Genomic DNA, 18,183 nt, shown 5'->3' with positions numbered 1-18,183 from the left:
AATAAAAAATAACAAATAAATTAAAAATTTTATTTTACACATATCTCTCATACAAAAATATCTCAATACAATTTCATTTTTAAAATACAACTATCAGAGCGAAGATACCGTTCACCAAGGCGCACGGATAAGCTATCAACGGCCGTTGTTCGGCGTCTCCTGACATGGTTATAAACAGTCGACTAGCCGACAGAGTAGACCAGAGTACGGATAAACCGGCCAACGATAAACCCAGCGGTCCTTCCAAAGAAGTTAAAACACCCAAACCGGCCAAAGCTACCATCGGCAGTAAACAATACCCTAAAACGCTGGCCACGCTTAAAAGAGTGAAAACACCATCAACACGACTCATCAAAGACAACAAAAAGTACATTAGAATGACTGAGAGCAGCGAAAGACCGTAAACGTATCCGAAATGGGCTTTATTTCCAGATAGAAACAGAAAGATTGCAAGAGTAAGGCAAAAAGCTATCGGTCCAGCAATGTCAGTATCTCTAAGTAAGTAAGTAGCATCGTCGACAACCGATTGGCTATGAAAAGGATTGAGAACGGCGAGCGTCTTCTTAATAATTCGATCTGGATATATTTCCAATTCATCCAACAGAGGCGGTTCATCAAATTCGGAATCTCCAGGTGGGGCTAATTCCACCGGTATGGGACTCGGTGTGAATATATTAGGGTAGTATTGCTGATTTGGATCCGGATACTGTTGGCTAGGATCCGAGTATTGTTGGTATTGCACATTTGGTTGGCTGTAGCTTTGTTGATCGCCAAACGTCTGGAAATCTATAGAAAAATGTTAATTTAACATGGCATATGTGAATAGTGAGGCTGTGTGTCGAGTCTTACCGAGTTGTTGTGGTGGCAGGTCTCCGAACCCTGGAGTATCCTGGCCGAATCCTGGTGATGCAGTCTGCCAGTAGGTGGCCTCATTTGTAGGATAAGCAGCCATTCTTGCTGATTTTGTAACTCAGTATAATTCTTTGGATTTTGACAGCTGTCGGCGCACGTCAAATGACCGGTGCTGCCATGTACAAAAATATTATTAAAAATATCAACGCTGGAATTTTAATATTTTTGATATAAAAACAGAATTAGTGAATCAAATCGAATAATTCTTATCTATTTAAGAATTTTAAATTATATTTTTTATTTTATATTGCAATGGAAATTGATAAAACTGTTCAAATATAAAATAGATGACGTGGAATTTTGTATGAGAAAAATATTTTTTTTCAGTGGCAATAATATTTTTTTTATAGCATGGGAAATTGATTTACTAGAGTTTTAAAAATATACGTCAATTTGCGATACATTAATATATAGTTATTGGTTATTATTGAATATGAGCATTCAATAAGGTAACCATTCGTATTGGTTGTACCGGTACAATACTGATTTATTAAGTATGACATATAACCAGTACACTTTTTTATTTAATAGTATCTAATCAGGGCTATAGTATATATCAAACGAAGCTGTCCTCGGCATGATGGGGAGAGGCAGGGAACTTGTTTCTATCATCAAGCGGAGAAAGATGGAGTACCTCGAACACATGATACGGGGTCCAAAATACGAATTTCTCCGTTTGATAACCATGGGGAAAATAGAAGGAAAAAAATGGATTGGCAGGAAAAAGTTATCTTGGCTTCGAAACATGCGCATGTGGACCGATATGAGCGCCGAAGAGCTGTTCCGAGCCGCTGAAGACCGATGCGGATATATTCAAATAATCGACGAGGTGGTCGCCAACGTCCGGATGCGGACAAGGCATTAACAAGAAGAAGAATCAGGGCTGCTCTAAGGGTAGTTGGCACCCGGATGAAAATCCAAAATTTGCGCCCCCCCCCCCCAAAAAATTAAAAAGATTAAAAAATAATAATGTGGCGGCTCGCTATATGACATGGTCGAGTTTGGTCACCTTCCTGCCAGTTGGGACCAACTCGATTGGGTTCGGAGTTGGCTACCTCACTCTGTCTTCAGCTGTCATAAATAAAACACGTGCATTAACATGCCAGTCGTCTCATTCGTCCATCCCCTATAATAATAAAAAAATCAAATATTGTTCACCTCGCTTATCATCAGAATATATAATATAATTTTTTTCTTTAATGGGGATATTTTTATGCGCCTCCTATACTATGTATTCCAAACATTTCACCTTATTATTCAAAATTAAAGGCCATTCATAGTTATATTTATATTATATCTTGAAGTAATATACCTATTAACTGATGTAACTCAATAAAGACTTAAATTATTGACATGAGACTTTAATGATTGATATTAGTTATTGAACGTGTATACATGTGCATTACATTTCTGCCATCGCTGCTTTTTTTCCACACTTTTGCACACGAAACGTAGACTTTGGTGACGCGGCAAATTTATTTCAATTTTTGTTTAACGGAAGCTGTCGATATATATTTTTTTTGTAGAGCTTGGCGCCCTCTGGAGCTTTGGCACCCAGGTGTTCTGCACCCTCAAATAATCCCCTAGAGCGGCCCTGTATCTAATAGATGGATTGAAATATTCAAGGCCTTCAGCGAAAATTATGTCTTTATAAAACTATTGTCAAATTAGTAGAATATTGTCTCTTTTTTTTACCTGGCACATGCCAAACTACTTTTTTTTATGAATATTGGATCCAGTGATAAAGTAAAACGCAATTAAATGTCAAAACTTCAAAATGTTTGCAATATTTTAACCAGTCTTGTGTACAATTTTATACGAGCATTCAAGAAAGTGAATTATATTTATCATAATTGTATGTCCACGATTATATAATTTTAGTATTTTTTTTATTTTATTTTATCTTTAATTTATAACAGGAAGGCCAAACAGGTAACCCCAATGCGCCTTCTTGGCTAGATACATTGTACATTTGATACAAATATTATGAATATTATACAAAGTACATAAATACATATCAATTAATATCCACAGAGACATCTATAATCAAATTTGTAAATTTGCAGCATTTTATACAATTCAGCGAAATTCGAGATTGCTAAAAACTCGAGATTTTGCGAGAAAATGGGTAAGGTTGCCAATTTGTTGGAACCGTTTCAATGAAAATCAAATAAATTGGCAAACTCTGATAGGAAACGATCGACTTGGAGTCACACATCCTAGGTCTGGCCACCAGAAACCAGTGATATTTTAACCCGTTCAAAGCATTATATGCTAACCACTAATCTATTCTGCTGGTTATTAAAAATATTATTTTGGAAAAAATTTCCTGGTTTTGAATTTGAGAAAAAAAATGGCCACCTTTGCATTCAAGAAACTCTTATCCACATCCTAAATTGATTTTAATATTTTTGATAAATGACTATTGTAGCTTTAATTTTTAACTTATTATACACTAGTGGTTTTACCCGGCTTCGATCGGTAAAATTTATTTAAATACTCATTTGTTTTATTTTTATTAAATTGACTGTCACGAACAAACAAACATATATACTAAGTCTCTTTCGAAATTATATGTATACCAGAATCCGGCGCCTGCGCTCCCGATGCCTGCGCCCCCGGGGACTTCGAATCCTATGAATCGAAAAGAAAAATCGGATGTGTTGTCTACGAACCAACCAACCAAGGTTACATATATGCAAAGTCTCTTTCGAAATTATATATTAGATATAAAGAAAACACTACAATTGTTGACCAGTGGATTTTAAAATTATACAAACAAGAATCTTGTTATATTACTGAGATCTTTTTGATCAATTTTTAATATTATTAATATTAAGCCAATCCCAAATAAATGAGATAAGGCTTAGAGAAGAAGAAGAAGTGTTTTTATTATTATTTTCAGATATTCCTATTTTTAAGTTGATCAATACAACATTACGAGTACACCTACCAACAATTATATATTTTTTTAAATTAATATTGTAGGATATTAATATAAAAATGATTACAATTATGTATAATGATGTGGCTCATGCCGAACAGTTGGTACACGTATGTATTAATGTTAAGGTTGGTACCCCTGAACCGTGTGCGGTAGCAGTAGTAGTAGTAGGCGTCGCGCCTTGACGCGCCGGTTGCGTACGCGCATCGATTACCTATTGTTCTAAATAAACATAAGATTGAATTGAGATCGTCTTTACTTGTCTCTCTCTCCTGCAATCCTCCCTACTACCCAGCGGACTTCCTATAATATTATGTATTAAAGTTATTATGAGTAGACATCTGATAGTCACAGTGCTATCCATTGTTCCATTGTTGTAAATCCTTTGTAAAAAAGGTTCGGCAAACCTTTAACAATTCATTTACAACCTTTGTAAATGAATTCGGTGTCTAATTATGAGCATTTATAAGAATTGTAAATAGGTTTTTGAACTATTTTTCCTATTACGCTGTACATTAACATTAGAATAATATAATACTATGATTACTAACAAAATTAAATTAAAATTGTAAAATAGAAAATGATCAGTAGATCAGTAGCTATTATTTATTTATTTATTTAATATACTTGGGGGAGGCGGCAAAGCCGATAGACCCAAGGGGTTTGAACAAACATATTTTTACAAATTATCATGTATGAAATAAAAATGAGAAAAATTAAAATACATTAAAAAAAACAATATTAAATTAACAATAAGAGAGAGAGAAAAAAAAAATATATATATAGGAAGTCCGCTGGGTAGTAGGGAGGATTGCAGGAGAGAGAGACAAGTAAAAGCGATCTCAATTCAATCTTATGTTTATTTAGAACAAAAGGTAATCGATGCGCGTACGCAACCGGCGCGTCAAGGCACGACGCCTACTACTGTCGCTACCGCACAAGGTTCGGTAGTACCAACCTTAACATTAATACATACAGTGCATAATACCAACTGTTCGGCATGAGCCACATCATTATACATAATTATAATCATTTTATATTAATATCCTACATACATATAAACAAAAAGAAAAGAAAAACAGAAATGCGATTATGGGAAAGAAGAATTACAAAAATCTTAACGTTATCAGAGGTTACTACATCATTGGGAAGACTATTCCAAACTGAAACCACTCTGTTAGAAAAGAATTAAATATAAAATGTATTGTGAACATAATTTCGTAATAATAAAAAGCATTTAAAAATAAAAAAATATATAGTTTTTATCCACATAATTTAAACGTAAGTTAATAAACACTAATGTACACATAAAATATAAAATGACCTTTTAAATTCACAGCGTTTGATTTGATTCTATTTTTAAATTTAATTTCAAATTGTTATCAAACTGGTTGTGTGATAATGTTACGTAAAGCCAGGCTTACAGCCAATGAAAGCTTACAAAAATAATAATCAAGTGCAATAATAAACTGTCGATCGAGGCATCGGTGATTACTAATCACTAGCGGCGTGGATTGAAGCCAATTCTAAAATGTAACATTTTCGAAACATGATAGAACTTTCGGATAATGTACACAATTGATTGATTTCGAGTCGAGTGTGAGTCTGGCTTTGGGCAATGTTGATATCTGCGCAAATTCCGAGACTCGCTCAAAAGCAGACAGGGGAGCCGATCGGTCGGTTCGGTATTTGTTATCAATTCGTTACAAAATTCGTGCGTTTTGAGCTGAAGCCGTTTGCAAAATGTTTATTTTGTTAATGATACAAAAATATTTCCCCCAATTCTTGCTGACCATCGCGTGTTGCACGGGCCTGGTTTTTCTGTTTCGCAAGTTTCGACCCAGCGACGAACAAAAACAGCGAAAAAATGCACAATTTAAAGAAAAACTCAAAATGAACAAAGGACGTGAAGGTATTTACGCTTATTGCTATCTTTTAATATTCTTTTCGCGTACTATCGAGCATTGCTAGAGCGATTTCGTTTAGAATTCAAGGATTTTCATTCCGAATGCGAAGCCATTCTAGAAGGCGTCAAAATCAGCAAAACAGATCACCTTGGACGTTTTAAAGACGTGATAATTATCTTTTTTTTTTTGAAGATGTATTTTATCCAACTTCGCAGCCATTTATATTATACAAATATACAAATAAAGCGTGTCCCAGATTCGAAGAAAGTTCAAATTAAATACGAATTATAAATATATACCTAAAAGTAAAGGAATTTCGATCGAACCGAGAGGTTATCGGATTCGATTCCGTGCTAATCTTTAATACTGTTGGTCATACTTGGATATTTATGACTCCAAGTCGATCGTTTCCTATCAAAATTTGCCAATTTATCTGATTTCATTGTTGAAACGGTTCCTCCATCAAATTGGCAAAAATCGTTATGTCACAAATATCACAATTTAAAATCATGTATTAATCCGAAACCACATATTGAACCAAATTAGCCAGCAGTGTGGCCCGATTTATGTTTATGTTTAGCACCGAGAGTTTACCGGATTCGATCCCGTGCTAATCTTTAATACTGCTGGTCATACTTGGATATTTATGACTAGAAGGTGCCACGTATTGTTCAAACGTTGTAAATGCATTGTTAAAGGTTTGCCGAACCTTTTTTACAAAGGATTTACAACAATGGAACAATGAGCGGCCCCTTGGCTATCCTACCTCTATTTATGACTCCAAGTCAATCGTTTCTTATCAGAGTTTGCCAATTTATCTGATTTTCATTGAAACCGTTCCAACAAATTCGCAAAAATCATCCTACCCGCTATGTCACAAATATCTCAATTTAAAATCTTGTATTAATCCGAAACCACATATTGAACCAAATTAGCCAGCAGTATGGCTCGGTTTATGTTTATGTTTAGCACCGAGAGGTTGCTGGATTCGATCCCGTGCTAATCTTTAATACTGCTGGTCATACTTAGATATTTATGACTCCAAGTCGATCGTTTCCTATAAGAGTTTGCCAATTTATCTGATTTTCATTGAAACGGTTCCAACAAATTCGCAAAAATCATCCTACCGACTCGTTATTTTATTTATTCATTAAATACTCGTAAAGTAGAACCTGTTTAGTACAAATACGGCTGTTGCGAAGAAATAGCCGAAATATATTTAGTTCAAGATATCTAGAAATATCATTCAAATTTGCTAAGACACATTTGCAAGAATTATAATTCTAGAAATGAAACAAAGCTGCCAAAAAAGTACCAGTCATCGTTCCTTATTATTTGACTATGATCTTCTAAAATAGCCGACACTTTTCTAAAAACATTGTTGTGCTTGCATCCTGTCCATCTGTCAATGACATGTCCTCATTGGTTTCCCAATTGAACATATTCCCTTAGATTGAATTTGAATTGAATTGAACAGATCTATCCACGATGCTTGAGTTCAAAATCTTATGAATTTATCTAATAAATCAATTAACTTTTCACAGAGAATCTGACCGATGAAATCGACGATAAAGACATGCAAGATATGGAAGAAGATTTCGCGCCATCTTTGCCCGAAAATTTGGCACACATTCCATTCAAATTCACCAAAAATTCACACTCGGAGATGATCAAGAGGTCAGGTGAATTTTACGAACTGATGAATAAACGCCGCTCGGTGAGATTCTTCAGCAAAGATCCAGTACCTGAAGAAGTGATCAGAAACATAATCAAAACAGCCGGTAATACATTTATAATTACGTATTATACATTATATTTTCACGGAATGAATTACACTGTTCGACAAATGACGATTTTTTTTGGGTTCAGAGACGAGATATGACTTTTCTTATAGATCTATGCCCAATGAACACGAATCTGGTAATACAACAATGTTGATTGGCTCGAGATTCGGAGATATGTGTGTTTTTTAAATCCACACTTCCAATTAAGCCTTTTAAACGAAAACAAAAAATAATGTGGCCAGAACACTATCCTAATAAACATGTTTCAATAAAAAATACTCGATATAAAATAGTATTAACAGTGGGAAAAAATCCCAAATGAAAATACGTACTTTTGACTTTTGATTTGAACTGGACGACTACTTAGAAAGATTTGAAAGCTGAAAAGTACTACAAATAAAAGATAAAATACCCGACTATAGATTCCAATATTCATTTTGAACAGGAAATTGGCAGATTTTGATACGTCGAATTAATAGGGATAATATATTAAATTGTCTTTATATGAGAATTAAATAAAATTCCATTTAGAAAAATCGCATTTCGTAAATAAACGAATTTTTGTTATTAATCCACAAGAATAGTCGAAATATGATTTTTCTAAGTGGAATTTTATTTAATTCTCGTATAAAGACAATTTAATATATTATCCCTATTAATTCAATTCAGATTCGTGTAAATACTAGTACGAGCTTTTAGCTCGCAATTTTACCGATTTAAAATTCAGTACACTTCCAACTAACCCTTTTAAACGAAAACAAAAAAATAGTGTGGCCAGAAAACTATCCCAATAAACATGTTTCACTTGAAAATTCGCAATATAAAATAGTATTAACAGTGGGAAAAAATCCCAAATGAAAATACGTACTTTTGACTTTTGATTTGAACTGGACGACTACTTAGAAAGATTTGAAAGCTGAAAATTACTACAAATAAAAGATAAAATACCCGACTATAGATTCCAATATTCATTTTGAACAGGAAATTGACAGATTTTGAGACGTCGACCGAACAACACGAAGATATAGAAAAATCCCGCGATTTAAAAAACACATATATCTCCGAATCTCGAGCCAATCAACATTTTTAATTACCAGATTCGTATTTACTGGGCATAGATCTATAAGAAAAGTCATATCTCGTCTCTGAACCATTTTTTGGGTCGAACAGTGTTATCGATACAACTTTTAATTGCAGGGACATCTCCAAGTGGAGCTCACACCGAGCCTTGGACTTTCGTCGTAATCAAAGACCCTCAAATGAAGCAACAAGTGAGGGAAGTAATTGAAGAAGAGGAGTACTTTAACTACAACAAAAGAATGTCAAAACAGTGGGTAGCAGATCTGAAACCACTGAAAACCACCTGGGAGAAGAAGTATTTGACAGAAGCACCGTATCTCATACTGGTCTTCAAACAATTGTACTCGTTTAACGAAGATGGAACTAGAAAGATGCACTATTACAACGAAATAAGTGTCGCCATAGCAACGGGAATGTTGATAACAGCCATACACGTACATTTCAGATACTATTTCATGAGATACCATATTATCTGATGGGCATGTTTGGATAATAAAGTGTGTTTCAGAACGCCGGTCTGTCAACGGTGACCACGAGTCCGCTCCAATGTGGTATAAGATTGAGGTCAATCTTGGAGAGACCTCCCCAGGAGAGATTGGTACTTCTGTTTCCGGTTGGATTTCCGGCTGACGACTGTACAGTGCCCGATTTGGAGAGAAAACCTTTGAAGGATATCTGTGTTGAAATCTGATCGAAATATATATACTTCCTCAAACTGAAATAAAGAATTTTTCTTTAGTCTATGAATAAAATGGTTGCGGTAAAGAAGTATAATATATGATCACAGGAAACAAATGAGCTTTGAAATGCGTATTTTCGTTAATAGTTTCCGGTTTTGATGTGCAGGAGTATTTTTACAGTTTTCTAGCATTGGTAGTAGAATTTTGTGGTTTTATTTCCACCATGTGAAGTAGAAACGACAAAGTGGCTCTCAAACGATGGTTCTCAAGCTTGACAATTCAACACACAAGTATATTGATTTATTCATACAAACGTATATTATTATATATGTTATAGTGAAAGTATATATTTTTACCAATTCAATTTTTTTCACCACCAATACACTAAATAAATTTATAACGTTTAACTCTATAAATTTAACTCTAACAACCCTATCTTAAAAGAATAGTACCAACCCTTACTTAACCTAACCTATTCTAACCCTAATATGCGTTCTCCAAACAGCACTTCGGCCTAATGCGTGCGAGTGAGATCGCGCGCAAGGGAGAAAACCGATGTTAGTTAGCGTTTTGTCCCTATGCATATACGGAATAACTAGCGACTGCCGATGAAGTACATATGTATGTACGTAGCTGACAAGCTCTACGAGTAGTAAGCAATGTGTGCCGCAAATATTCGGAGGTTACGATGCTCTGCTATAAAGAGACTATTGCCTTTGAGGAAACATTGGTAGAAAACATTATATATAGAGGTTTTTTCTTGATCTGTTATTATATTCGTACTTTTTGTTGGCATTGTTTTAGCTGTGACGTACATATGTCGAATCTAAACGACTATTATATTACGGCAAGCGTTATCGCAGAGACACACACACACACACAGAATTGCGCTTTTATATATACATATATGATCGAACTTGGATATACATATGTATGTAGCCATAAATACCAACTATAAATTTGTCATAAACAGAGGTAGGATAGTCACCGTGCTATCCATTGTTCGGCAAACCTTTAACAATGCATTTACAACCTTTGAACAATACACGGCCCCCTCAGGCTCCGGTGACTAGTCATAAATATTTCCGAGGAACCTCCACTGAACTCTTTCAATCTGGAAACAATGGGTTTCATCACTAGGGCTTCGTATGATTGACAATATACACCATAAAAATACTGATGAACTGTTTTAGCCAAGAATACTGCATTCACCTATACACACCATCAATATGTGCATACATATATTTTCTCATTACATTACACATGAGCAAAATTTATAGTGCAGCAGTAATTGTTTTGTATATGCATGTAGTAAAACTGATTTGTCGAAAATGTTTACAGCGCGCAGCTTATAACCGCACACGATAAATTTCCCATGTGCATACATATGTACAATGTATATTTGTGAATGTATGCATATTATATTCGCAAAAGTTTGCGAAAAGCTGTGCTATAAATACGTTTTTTGTCGGATGCTGAGTAAATCGTCGAAAGCAAATTGAATTCGCAGTGCGTATTATTATGTACTTGCGCGGACAACTTTCAAAGCCGCTGTAATAATAATATTGTGCGCGATCTAAATGTATCGTAAATTTGGCGGCAAATGGAGAAATTCGATACTGAGAGAATTATACTGACACATTGCATCCACCTGTAGTGTATACTCTAAATATGCGAGGTCCGCAAATAAACTATGAATAGCCTATTCTAAGAATTGCATCATTATAATATACTCACAATCGATGGAGAATCGGATTCAAGCTTTGTCAGACTACTTTGTCCGAAAACAATCATTTTCGCGGCAAGTTCACAGCATTCGGTGGTTTTATAACCAATATTTGGCACTCAACACAAGTAATGAAATACTACATAGTGAGCTCCAATGGCATTTCAAATATAGTCAACCCTCCCATGGCACGCTGGATCGATTCAGAAACAAAGTGTAAGTAATGTAAAAAAAGAAAAGAAAAAGAAAGTGAGAGCCTATAATGAAAATTTTATGAAAAAAGGTATAAAAATTATGAAGTTGTACATAGGCATTTAAACGGTTTGGTGATTACTAGTCAAATGTGAACCAGTCATAGGACAACCGGTCACACGTGATCACCCGTCACACTAAAACTGGTCACGAGAAAACTGGTCACACCCTAAAATCGGTCACGAGAAAACTGATTGACCGATTTTAGGGTGTGACCAGTTTTCTCGTGACCAGTTTTAGTGTGACGGGTGATCACGTGTGACCGATCTAGAGCGACCGGTTGTCCTGTGACTGGTTCACATATGACTAGTAGTCCGTTTACCATTTAAACAATTAAAATCTGACAAAACGAGTGGGGGGCGGAAAGTCAAACAAACAAGGCTATTTGCAGTAGGTGAGCTGTCACCTTCTCCAAAAATTTTGATTCTTAAACGTGTTTATTACTATTATATTTCACCATTGTCATAGCAGACTCAATTTAAATCTCTATCGGCGGCCAAACCTCGCAAAATGGCAAAGTTTCAAAGCAATTGGAAAAATATAGGAAGTTTTTCAGACCGATTGGCGAAGTGAAACTAATTAAAACCTTGTAAAAAATAGGAGGGCGCTATATCGATATCACTTGTATTTTTAACTTTTTATTGCGGAACACATCTTTATAGAAGGGTTGATTATACCAGTATTTTTGTAGTGTTCAAAACTTTCATAATTTATTGACTCAATGCTAGCATAATATGTATATGTCCAACATTTCTTAGTTTCCCAGTAAAGATCGCTGTTTATGGCTTATTGTATTACTAATTATACACAGTGATTTCCAATCAGATGAATATGCAACTCGACGGTCAACAGTTAACTGAACGATCATTACAGCGATTTTCGATTATCAAGATGTCATTTTATCAAAAGCATTTGTGAATTAGCATTTTGTATTTTATTACGAACAGAAATAGTGTTTTTGGAACAGAAAATTGGACTTCTGCCGCTTTCAAATATAACGCTTTAACTTTTGTCCATACGGTGTAGGATTACACTTACTAAGTAAAACGTACATGCTAGCTCCTTCACCGCCTGTCGACCAATAGCATTTCGCGCGTACAAATGTTCTACTGTCTGCACGAATTGCTATTGGTCGAGAGGCGATGAGGGAGATAGCATAGAGGCAGTGCCGTAGTGAGGCTGTGGCAAATGGGTGAGTGCCAAGGGCGCTATTTTATTTTCATTTTTTTAATAAATAGTCTAAAATTTAAGAAGAATTCGATGTGTTTTTGAAATATGCATTTGTATGTTATTTTTATTTTTATTATTGTTACAAATCAATATACACTCGTCATTACAGAATTGCTCCGATGCGACGGGTGTAAGTTAACGAAATACAGAATACATAAACAATCAGAAATCAGAAATACAGTAATACATATACAATAAGAATATATAGCATATAACAATTAATCATAAATAATAATCATAGAGACATCTATGGATTATTTTTAGATTTTTTTTTCTGTACAATTTTTATACATATAATAAATACGAAATTATAGAGATGTCTATAGAGATATCTATAGATTTCAGATTACTGTGCATAATTATTACAAATTATACACAGGCAGATTTTGTTACAACAGGAAAAGATCTAATACCAATTTTCAGGAACCGTTTCAGCAATGATCAGATAAAATTGGCAAACTCTGATAGAGAAACGATCGATTTGGAGTCACAAAACCCCTAAATCTAACCAGCAGATGGCGAGGACTCGAACCTTTGACCTCAGTGGTACAAATATATACGCTACCACTAAGCTATGTACATATGTACATACATACTACATGTGTGTTCGTACATATTATGTTTCAATTGTGTACATACTTCGAGGGAGTGTTATGCATACTTCAAATGTTCGAGGGAGCGTTATGCATGTTTTAATTTTAATACTTTTGAGTTCTGAGAAATTGAGCGATCAAACGAAATGTTCGGAACCGTACAAACACTTTAAATTTCTTTCATCGTCTACTAAATAGATGGGAAAAATCGTTCATCTTAATTAGTTTGTAAAAACATTCGGATACGGGATGGTGTTTAAAATCGAAAGCAGTGGAAGCAATTCACGATCAATATGAGGACATATGTATGTACATATGTACTTTCAGTTTTAAACATCATAAAATACGATCATAATTTTGCTAATTCACATTCACTTGTGAAACCATTATACTTTCAAATGTATGTAAGATTATAAGTTTCTTGAATTTTTAAATCTTTGGAATCTCATACTTGCTAAATGGAATAAGGTTAACACTGCACTTCAGCAGGAAGAACAGGATATTTATAAATCATCGTTATTAATTCAGGGGTTTGATAATGATTTTAGGGAGTTTCAAGAAAATAGTTTAGATGAAATTGCACTAAATTGAATTATAAAAATGTGGGACTTTATTATATAAATAATGATAATTGGATTATTATTTATTAATCATATTGCGATCGCCCAAAAGAAATTTTTTCCTATGAAAATCGTGAATACGTATGATAGTTAGTATGATAGTTATCGTTAGTATGATGGACTTTTCGGCTGCCAGATGTTCCGTTATAGAGATTTTAGTGACTTTTGGGCGAGCGCTTTGTGACCAATAATAATAACCGAGCCATAACTAATACCCTGTTTATTTTTTTAAATGTTTAATTTAAATATTTCAATATTTAATGTATTTTTTAAATGAAATAAATTATTTAAATCTAATTAAAAAAATATTAAAGGGGCAACAAATTTGATATTTACCAAGGGCGCAAAAAACATCGCTGCGGCTCTGCATAGAGGTTTGGTTCTGCTCTTCCTAGAGCAGACCAAGTATAGTGGTTTATTATTTGGCCTTAGCAATGGGCATAATAATTATCGGTCTCCGTGACGGGCCGGAATGTGAAACTACCAAAAACGCAAATATCGGAAGACAAAGATTGAAAATCGAAAGATCTTAAGTCGAAAGATCAAAAAAAAAAAAAGGGTGCATGGTAAAAGGTACATACTCACTTAATTTGCGCGAGCAGGATACAACAGGAACAAGAGGAACAGGCTTTTCCTCCCGTATAAATGTGCACGCGCAGAATACGGCAGGAAAAGCCTGTTCCTCTTGTTTCTGTTGTATCCTGCTCGCGCAAATTAAGTGAGTATGTACCGTTTACCATGCACCATTTTTTTTTTTGATCTTTCGATTTTCGATCTTTGCCTTCCGATATTTGCGTTTTCGGTAATTTCACATTCCAGCCCGTGAGGTAGACCCAATAATTATAGTCGGTCAATACTAGATATGTTTGTTAGTTATTTATATTATATTTCATGAAAATTTAAGTTTCAAGCGAATTTTTTTAAAAGTTGTTCAACTGAAATATTTGATAAAAGCCAGCTATTATTTTTTAAATTGGAATGAAATTGTAGTGCTTCACTCCAAAACGGTTATTGAAATTATCAAATTGGGCCTATCGCAAACGTATGATCCAGTAGATAACCCTCTCAGTCGTTACTTTCATACCTACATATTATATATACATATGTATGATACAATATCGGGTGATGTCAAACACAATGAACAATACTGTTTGGAGTATGATAAAAAATAATGGGTTTGCGATATATTGAATACTCTCATTGAGTGCACGCGAGTCGGCAAGTAAACAAAAATAACAGTCTGGATGAAGAAGTTGAAAGGGAAGGGGAGAGCAGGAAGAGAGTTTTCATTGGGAACGAGAGGGAATGGTGGGAGATTCAGTAGTCGTTGTGAAGCCAACGCGATTGGTGTACCCTGTACCGAAATAAACTATCGTAAACAATACGGTGTGAAGTGTACCCAGAAGTGTTGACATTGTGTGGGACGCGTGCTAAACGGAAGCTTTTCTTTCATTTTTTATGAGTTTCATTTGACACGATGCGATAGTGTACGTAGCTTGGCACAATCATGGAGAAGAATCAAACAGAAGACGATGCCACTAAAAAGAAAGAGTCTGAAAACCAGAGTGCAGAGACTTCAGCTTCATCTGACGTCACGGCAGAAGTTGTACCTCTGCACAGGAGAAGATTTGACGCAAAGCAAAGGATGTTCCCCAGCGAGCTGACAGCACTGCCTACGACTTCCATATCGATAGCTAGGCCTCCTTTCGTCAGTTCTAGAAAATTTTGTGAAGATCTAACGGAACGTCTAAAAAAGGACGAAAACACACTGGAGGAGTTGCAACCGTTGTTCGCACGGTCGGCAAACACTGCAGCTGCGACTCTAATTACGGAAGATGCTTTTGATCATTTGGACAAGCTGTACGTATTAATGGAGCAGTTGTTGACGCTCAAGGAGCAAAACTCAAAGATCCAAAGACGCGTTAGGGATTTGGAGCACATCAAAAAGTTGCAGGAAATGCATCAGCAGATTGAAAAGGAGATGATACGCACTAGAGACACAGACCCTGAAGCTTTCTACAGGAACGAAGCTACTTCAATGGACTTGGGAGAGGAATATGAATACACTGAAGCACTTTTGGAGAGCATGCTCGAAGCTGGTCGCAATGCAAGCTTGAAAAGAGCAAAGTGGAAGAGTCCTTCCAGGTCAAAGTTGAGGCAATCAATAGTCAGAAATCAGAGGAGTCGATCCATGGGTGGGGAAGAGTTGGAGTCGTGTGCCATACCTGAAAATGATTACTCCAGTCGATTGACAGTGCCTTACAAGTCTGGAAGGAGGGCTTCAGAAATGAAGAGTGCTGACAAATCTAAGATTTCCAAATGGACCAGAGTTAAAGCTGCATTCAAATGGGAGAAAGCTCACACTGGAATAGCTGAAGATGTACCAGTTTCGACTCCCATTGCTAGAACATCTCTGCCTTCTGTGATTTCCGTGACTCCGCTAACTCCTGGTACTCCTATGACACCTGTGGCTACTCCAGCTTCAATATCGCCAGCATCTTCGATTGAAGATGTTGGAGAGAGTGGGTCGTGTCCGCGTAAGTTACATTACAATGGTTTTTTTTTTTACCACACACATGCATACATACGATCGTATTGATGTTGAGAGTTATTTTGGCACGATTCTGGCATTTTTTTTTATTCTCGCGTGTTTTGGAAGCTGAGGGAAATATTTTAATGGAAGTAACGTCACCGAAATGTAAACATCGGTTCTGTTAACGGTAGTAAAAAAAGCGATTTAGTTTTAATGGGTCTTTCGAATCAATAGTGAACGAATATGAGCAAGTTTGAAAGGCTAAAAATACACCGACATTCTGTTGACTTCATAATGTATTAAGAGATTTTAAAAGAATGAAAAAAAAGCCGATTTCTTGTTTTAATGTTTTGGAAACGTCACTATATCAAATTTTATACGACTTTCATATTACTCAAGTCGTAAAAGATTGTTTTGAATTTTGTGGATTTACATAGGTAGTATAACGTACATAATGTTAAACTATCGAAACACATGGCCGCGGAAAAAGTTCATAAAACTCCTACTAACGTGCTTTTTAATGTATTTAGTACGAAATAATAAATGAAATCTGTGCATGCTTCAAAATACTGAATTTATAAAATACATTTTCGTGGAAATATGTAGACGCAATTATAATATGTGCGAATTTGAGCATCATCTCGAAGCCAACTTATTTTCGAATTGTTTTTATAAATATCATATTTGAATGCACTCAAATACATAAATAAATCCATCAGTCTGTAATTCAATGTGATTTTACCATCAAACTATTTACACGATTTTCTTTTGAACCTTTTACGCTTGATTTTATAAAACATACATATGAATGAATCCACAGTTACATTTGCCGTTGCTGTTTTTCGTCAAAACGAACGAATTCTTTGATTCCAGATATAAATGAGCATAGAATGAATATTTAATGTGATAAAAAATTGATGCACAATTACCAGACCACCTCAAATACCAACCGAAAATTTACAACTGTCGAAATGGGCTTTCATGTTGACAGATTTTCAATTTTCTCAAACTTCAAAGATAGATTCATAGTAGGGACAATTCTTTTTGCACAAAAAATGGTTCAACATTGTCAACCCCTGAGCATTCGCCGTCTAGGGCTACGCCCCCTGTGCCCCCCTCAACCAAGGCGAATCAACGCCTATGAATCGAAAAAAAAATCGAATCATTTTTTCGATGACGTCACGGATCTACGAACGAATGGACGAAGTATACATACATACATACATATATACAAAATCTCTTTCCAAATTATATATTAGAAAGAGACTAGTTGTTTTACCCGGCTTCACTCAGTATGTGTAATATAAACAGCTTAAACATGGCGAACCTAATAGTAAACATTCATTTGTTTTTTTATTAAATTTATTTGAATCGAAAAAAAAATTCAACCAATCGAATCGTCATAGAAACTGACTTGTTTTCGATTTCCAACCAACTATAGTTACAAACTTACAAAGTCTCTTTCTAAATTATATACCAGATATACCAGAATCCGGCGGTTCCCCCGGGGGCATTCGCCCCCAGCGCCCCCCGTCTCCCGTCCCCATGTCGTCATGTAAATTTTAACTTGTTTTCGAAGTTCCCAACCATTATCCAACCAACAATATTTATATAAAAAGTCTTTTTTGAAATTATATATTAGATAAAGTTGTAAAACTAATATTCCACAATACAATACATCTGATAGGAAACGATCGTCCTGGAGTCACAAATCCAAGGTCTGACCAGCAGAAACCAGTGGGTTTTGAACCCTTGACCACTTTGTTCAAAGCATTACGTGTATGCTAACCACGAAATATGATAATTTTTGGAAAAATATAAAACAATTGACCAGTTCGATTCAGGCAGGAGTGATCCTGCTAAGATAAGAATCCGATCAATAGCTATACCTATTGTTGCGTAGGGGTGGGTGGAGGATCCAA

General features: G+C 35.3%; 3 protein-coding genes across 4 annotated transcripts in view; 2 read left to right on the top strand and 1 right to left on the bottom strand.

Moving 5' to 3' along the window:
- Window positions 1-10: 10 nt before the first annotated feature.
- Window positions 11-16,271, bottom strand: Yip1d1 (Yip1 domain-containing 1). Of its 2 annotated transcripts, XM_077428732.1 has the most exons (4): window positions 16,113-16,271; window positions 15,954-16,034; window positions 850-1,024; window positions 11-786 (listed from the first exon to the last, which is right to left on the bottom strand). In XM_077428732.1, exons 3-4 carry the CDS (start codon window positions 950-952, stop codon window positions 80-82), a joined length of 810 nt encoding a protein of 269 aa, XP_077284858.1. In that variant the 5' UTR covers window positions 953-1,024; window positions 15,954-16,034; window positions 16,113-16,271; the 3' UTR covers window positions 11-79. The 2 variants fall into 2 exon arrangements, with proteins under 2 accessions (XP_077284858.1, XP_077284859.1); XM_077428733.1 differs by lacking the exon at window positions 15,954-16,034 and having other exon boundaries at window positions 16,113-16,252.
- On the top strand, window positions 5,307-9,712 carry Iyd (Iodotyrosine deiodinase). The gene is made up of 4 exons (XM_077429170.1): window positions 5,307-5,768; window positions 7,308-7,544; window positions 8,745-9,061; window positions 9,136-9,712. Exons 1-4 carry the CDS (start codon window positions 5,600-5,602, stop codon window positions 9,316-9,318), a joined length of 906 nt encoding a protein of 301 aa, XP_077285296.1. The 5' UTR covers window positions 5,307-5,599; the 3' UTR covers window positions 9,319-9,712.
- LOC143910314 (uncharacterized) overlaps window positions 15,048-18,183 on the top strand; it is a 30,862-nt gene continuing 27,726 nt past the window's right edge. Inside the window, exon 1 of the mRNA XM_077428731.1 lies at window positions 15,048-16,265. Coding sequence (XP_077284857.1) covers window positions 15,236-16,265 — 1,030 coding nt within the window. The 5' untranslated portion in view covers window positions 15,048-15,235. The remainder of the gene's footprint in view (window positions 16,266-18,183) is intronic.

Source organism: Arctopsyche grandis, chromosome 4 (genome assembly GCF_051622035.1).
Source record: "Arctopsyche grandis isolate Sample6627 chromosome 4, ASM5162203v2, whole genome shotgun sequence".
Classification (NCBI taxonomy): domain Eukaryota; kingdom Metazoa; phylum Arthropoda; class Insecta; order Trichoptera; family Hydropsychidae; genus Arctopsyche; species Arctopsyche grandis.
This window is presented reverse-complemented; position numbering and strand designations above follow the sequence as displayed.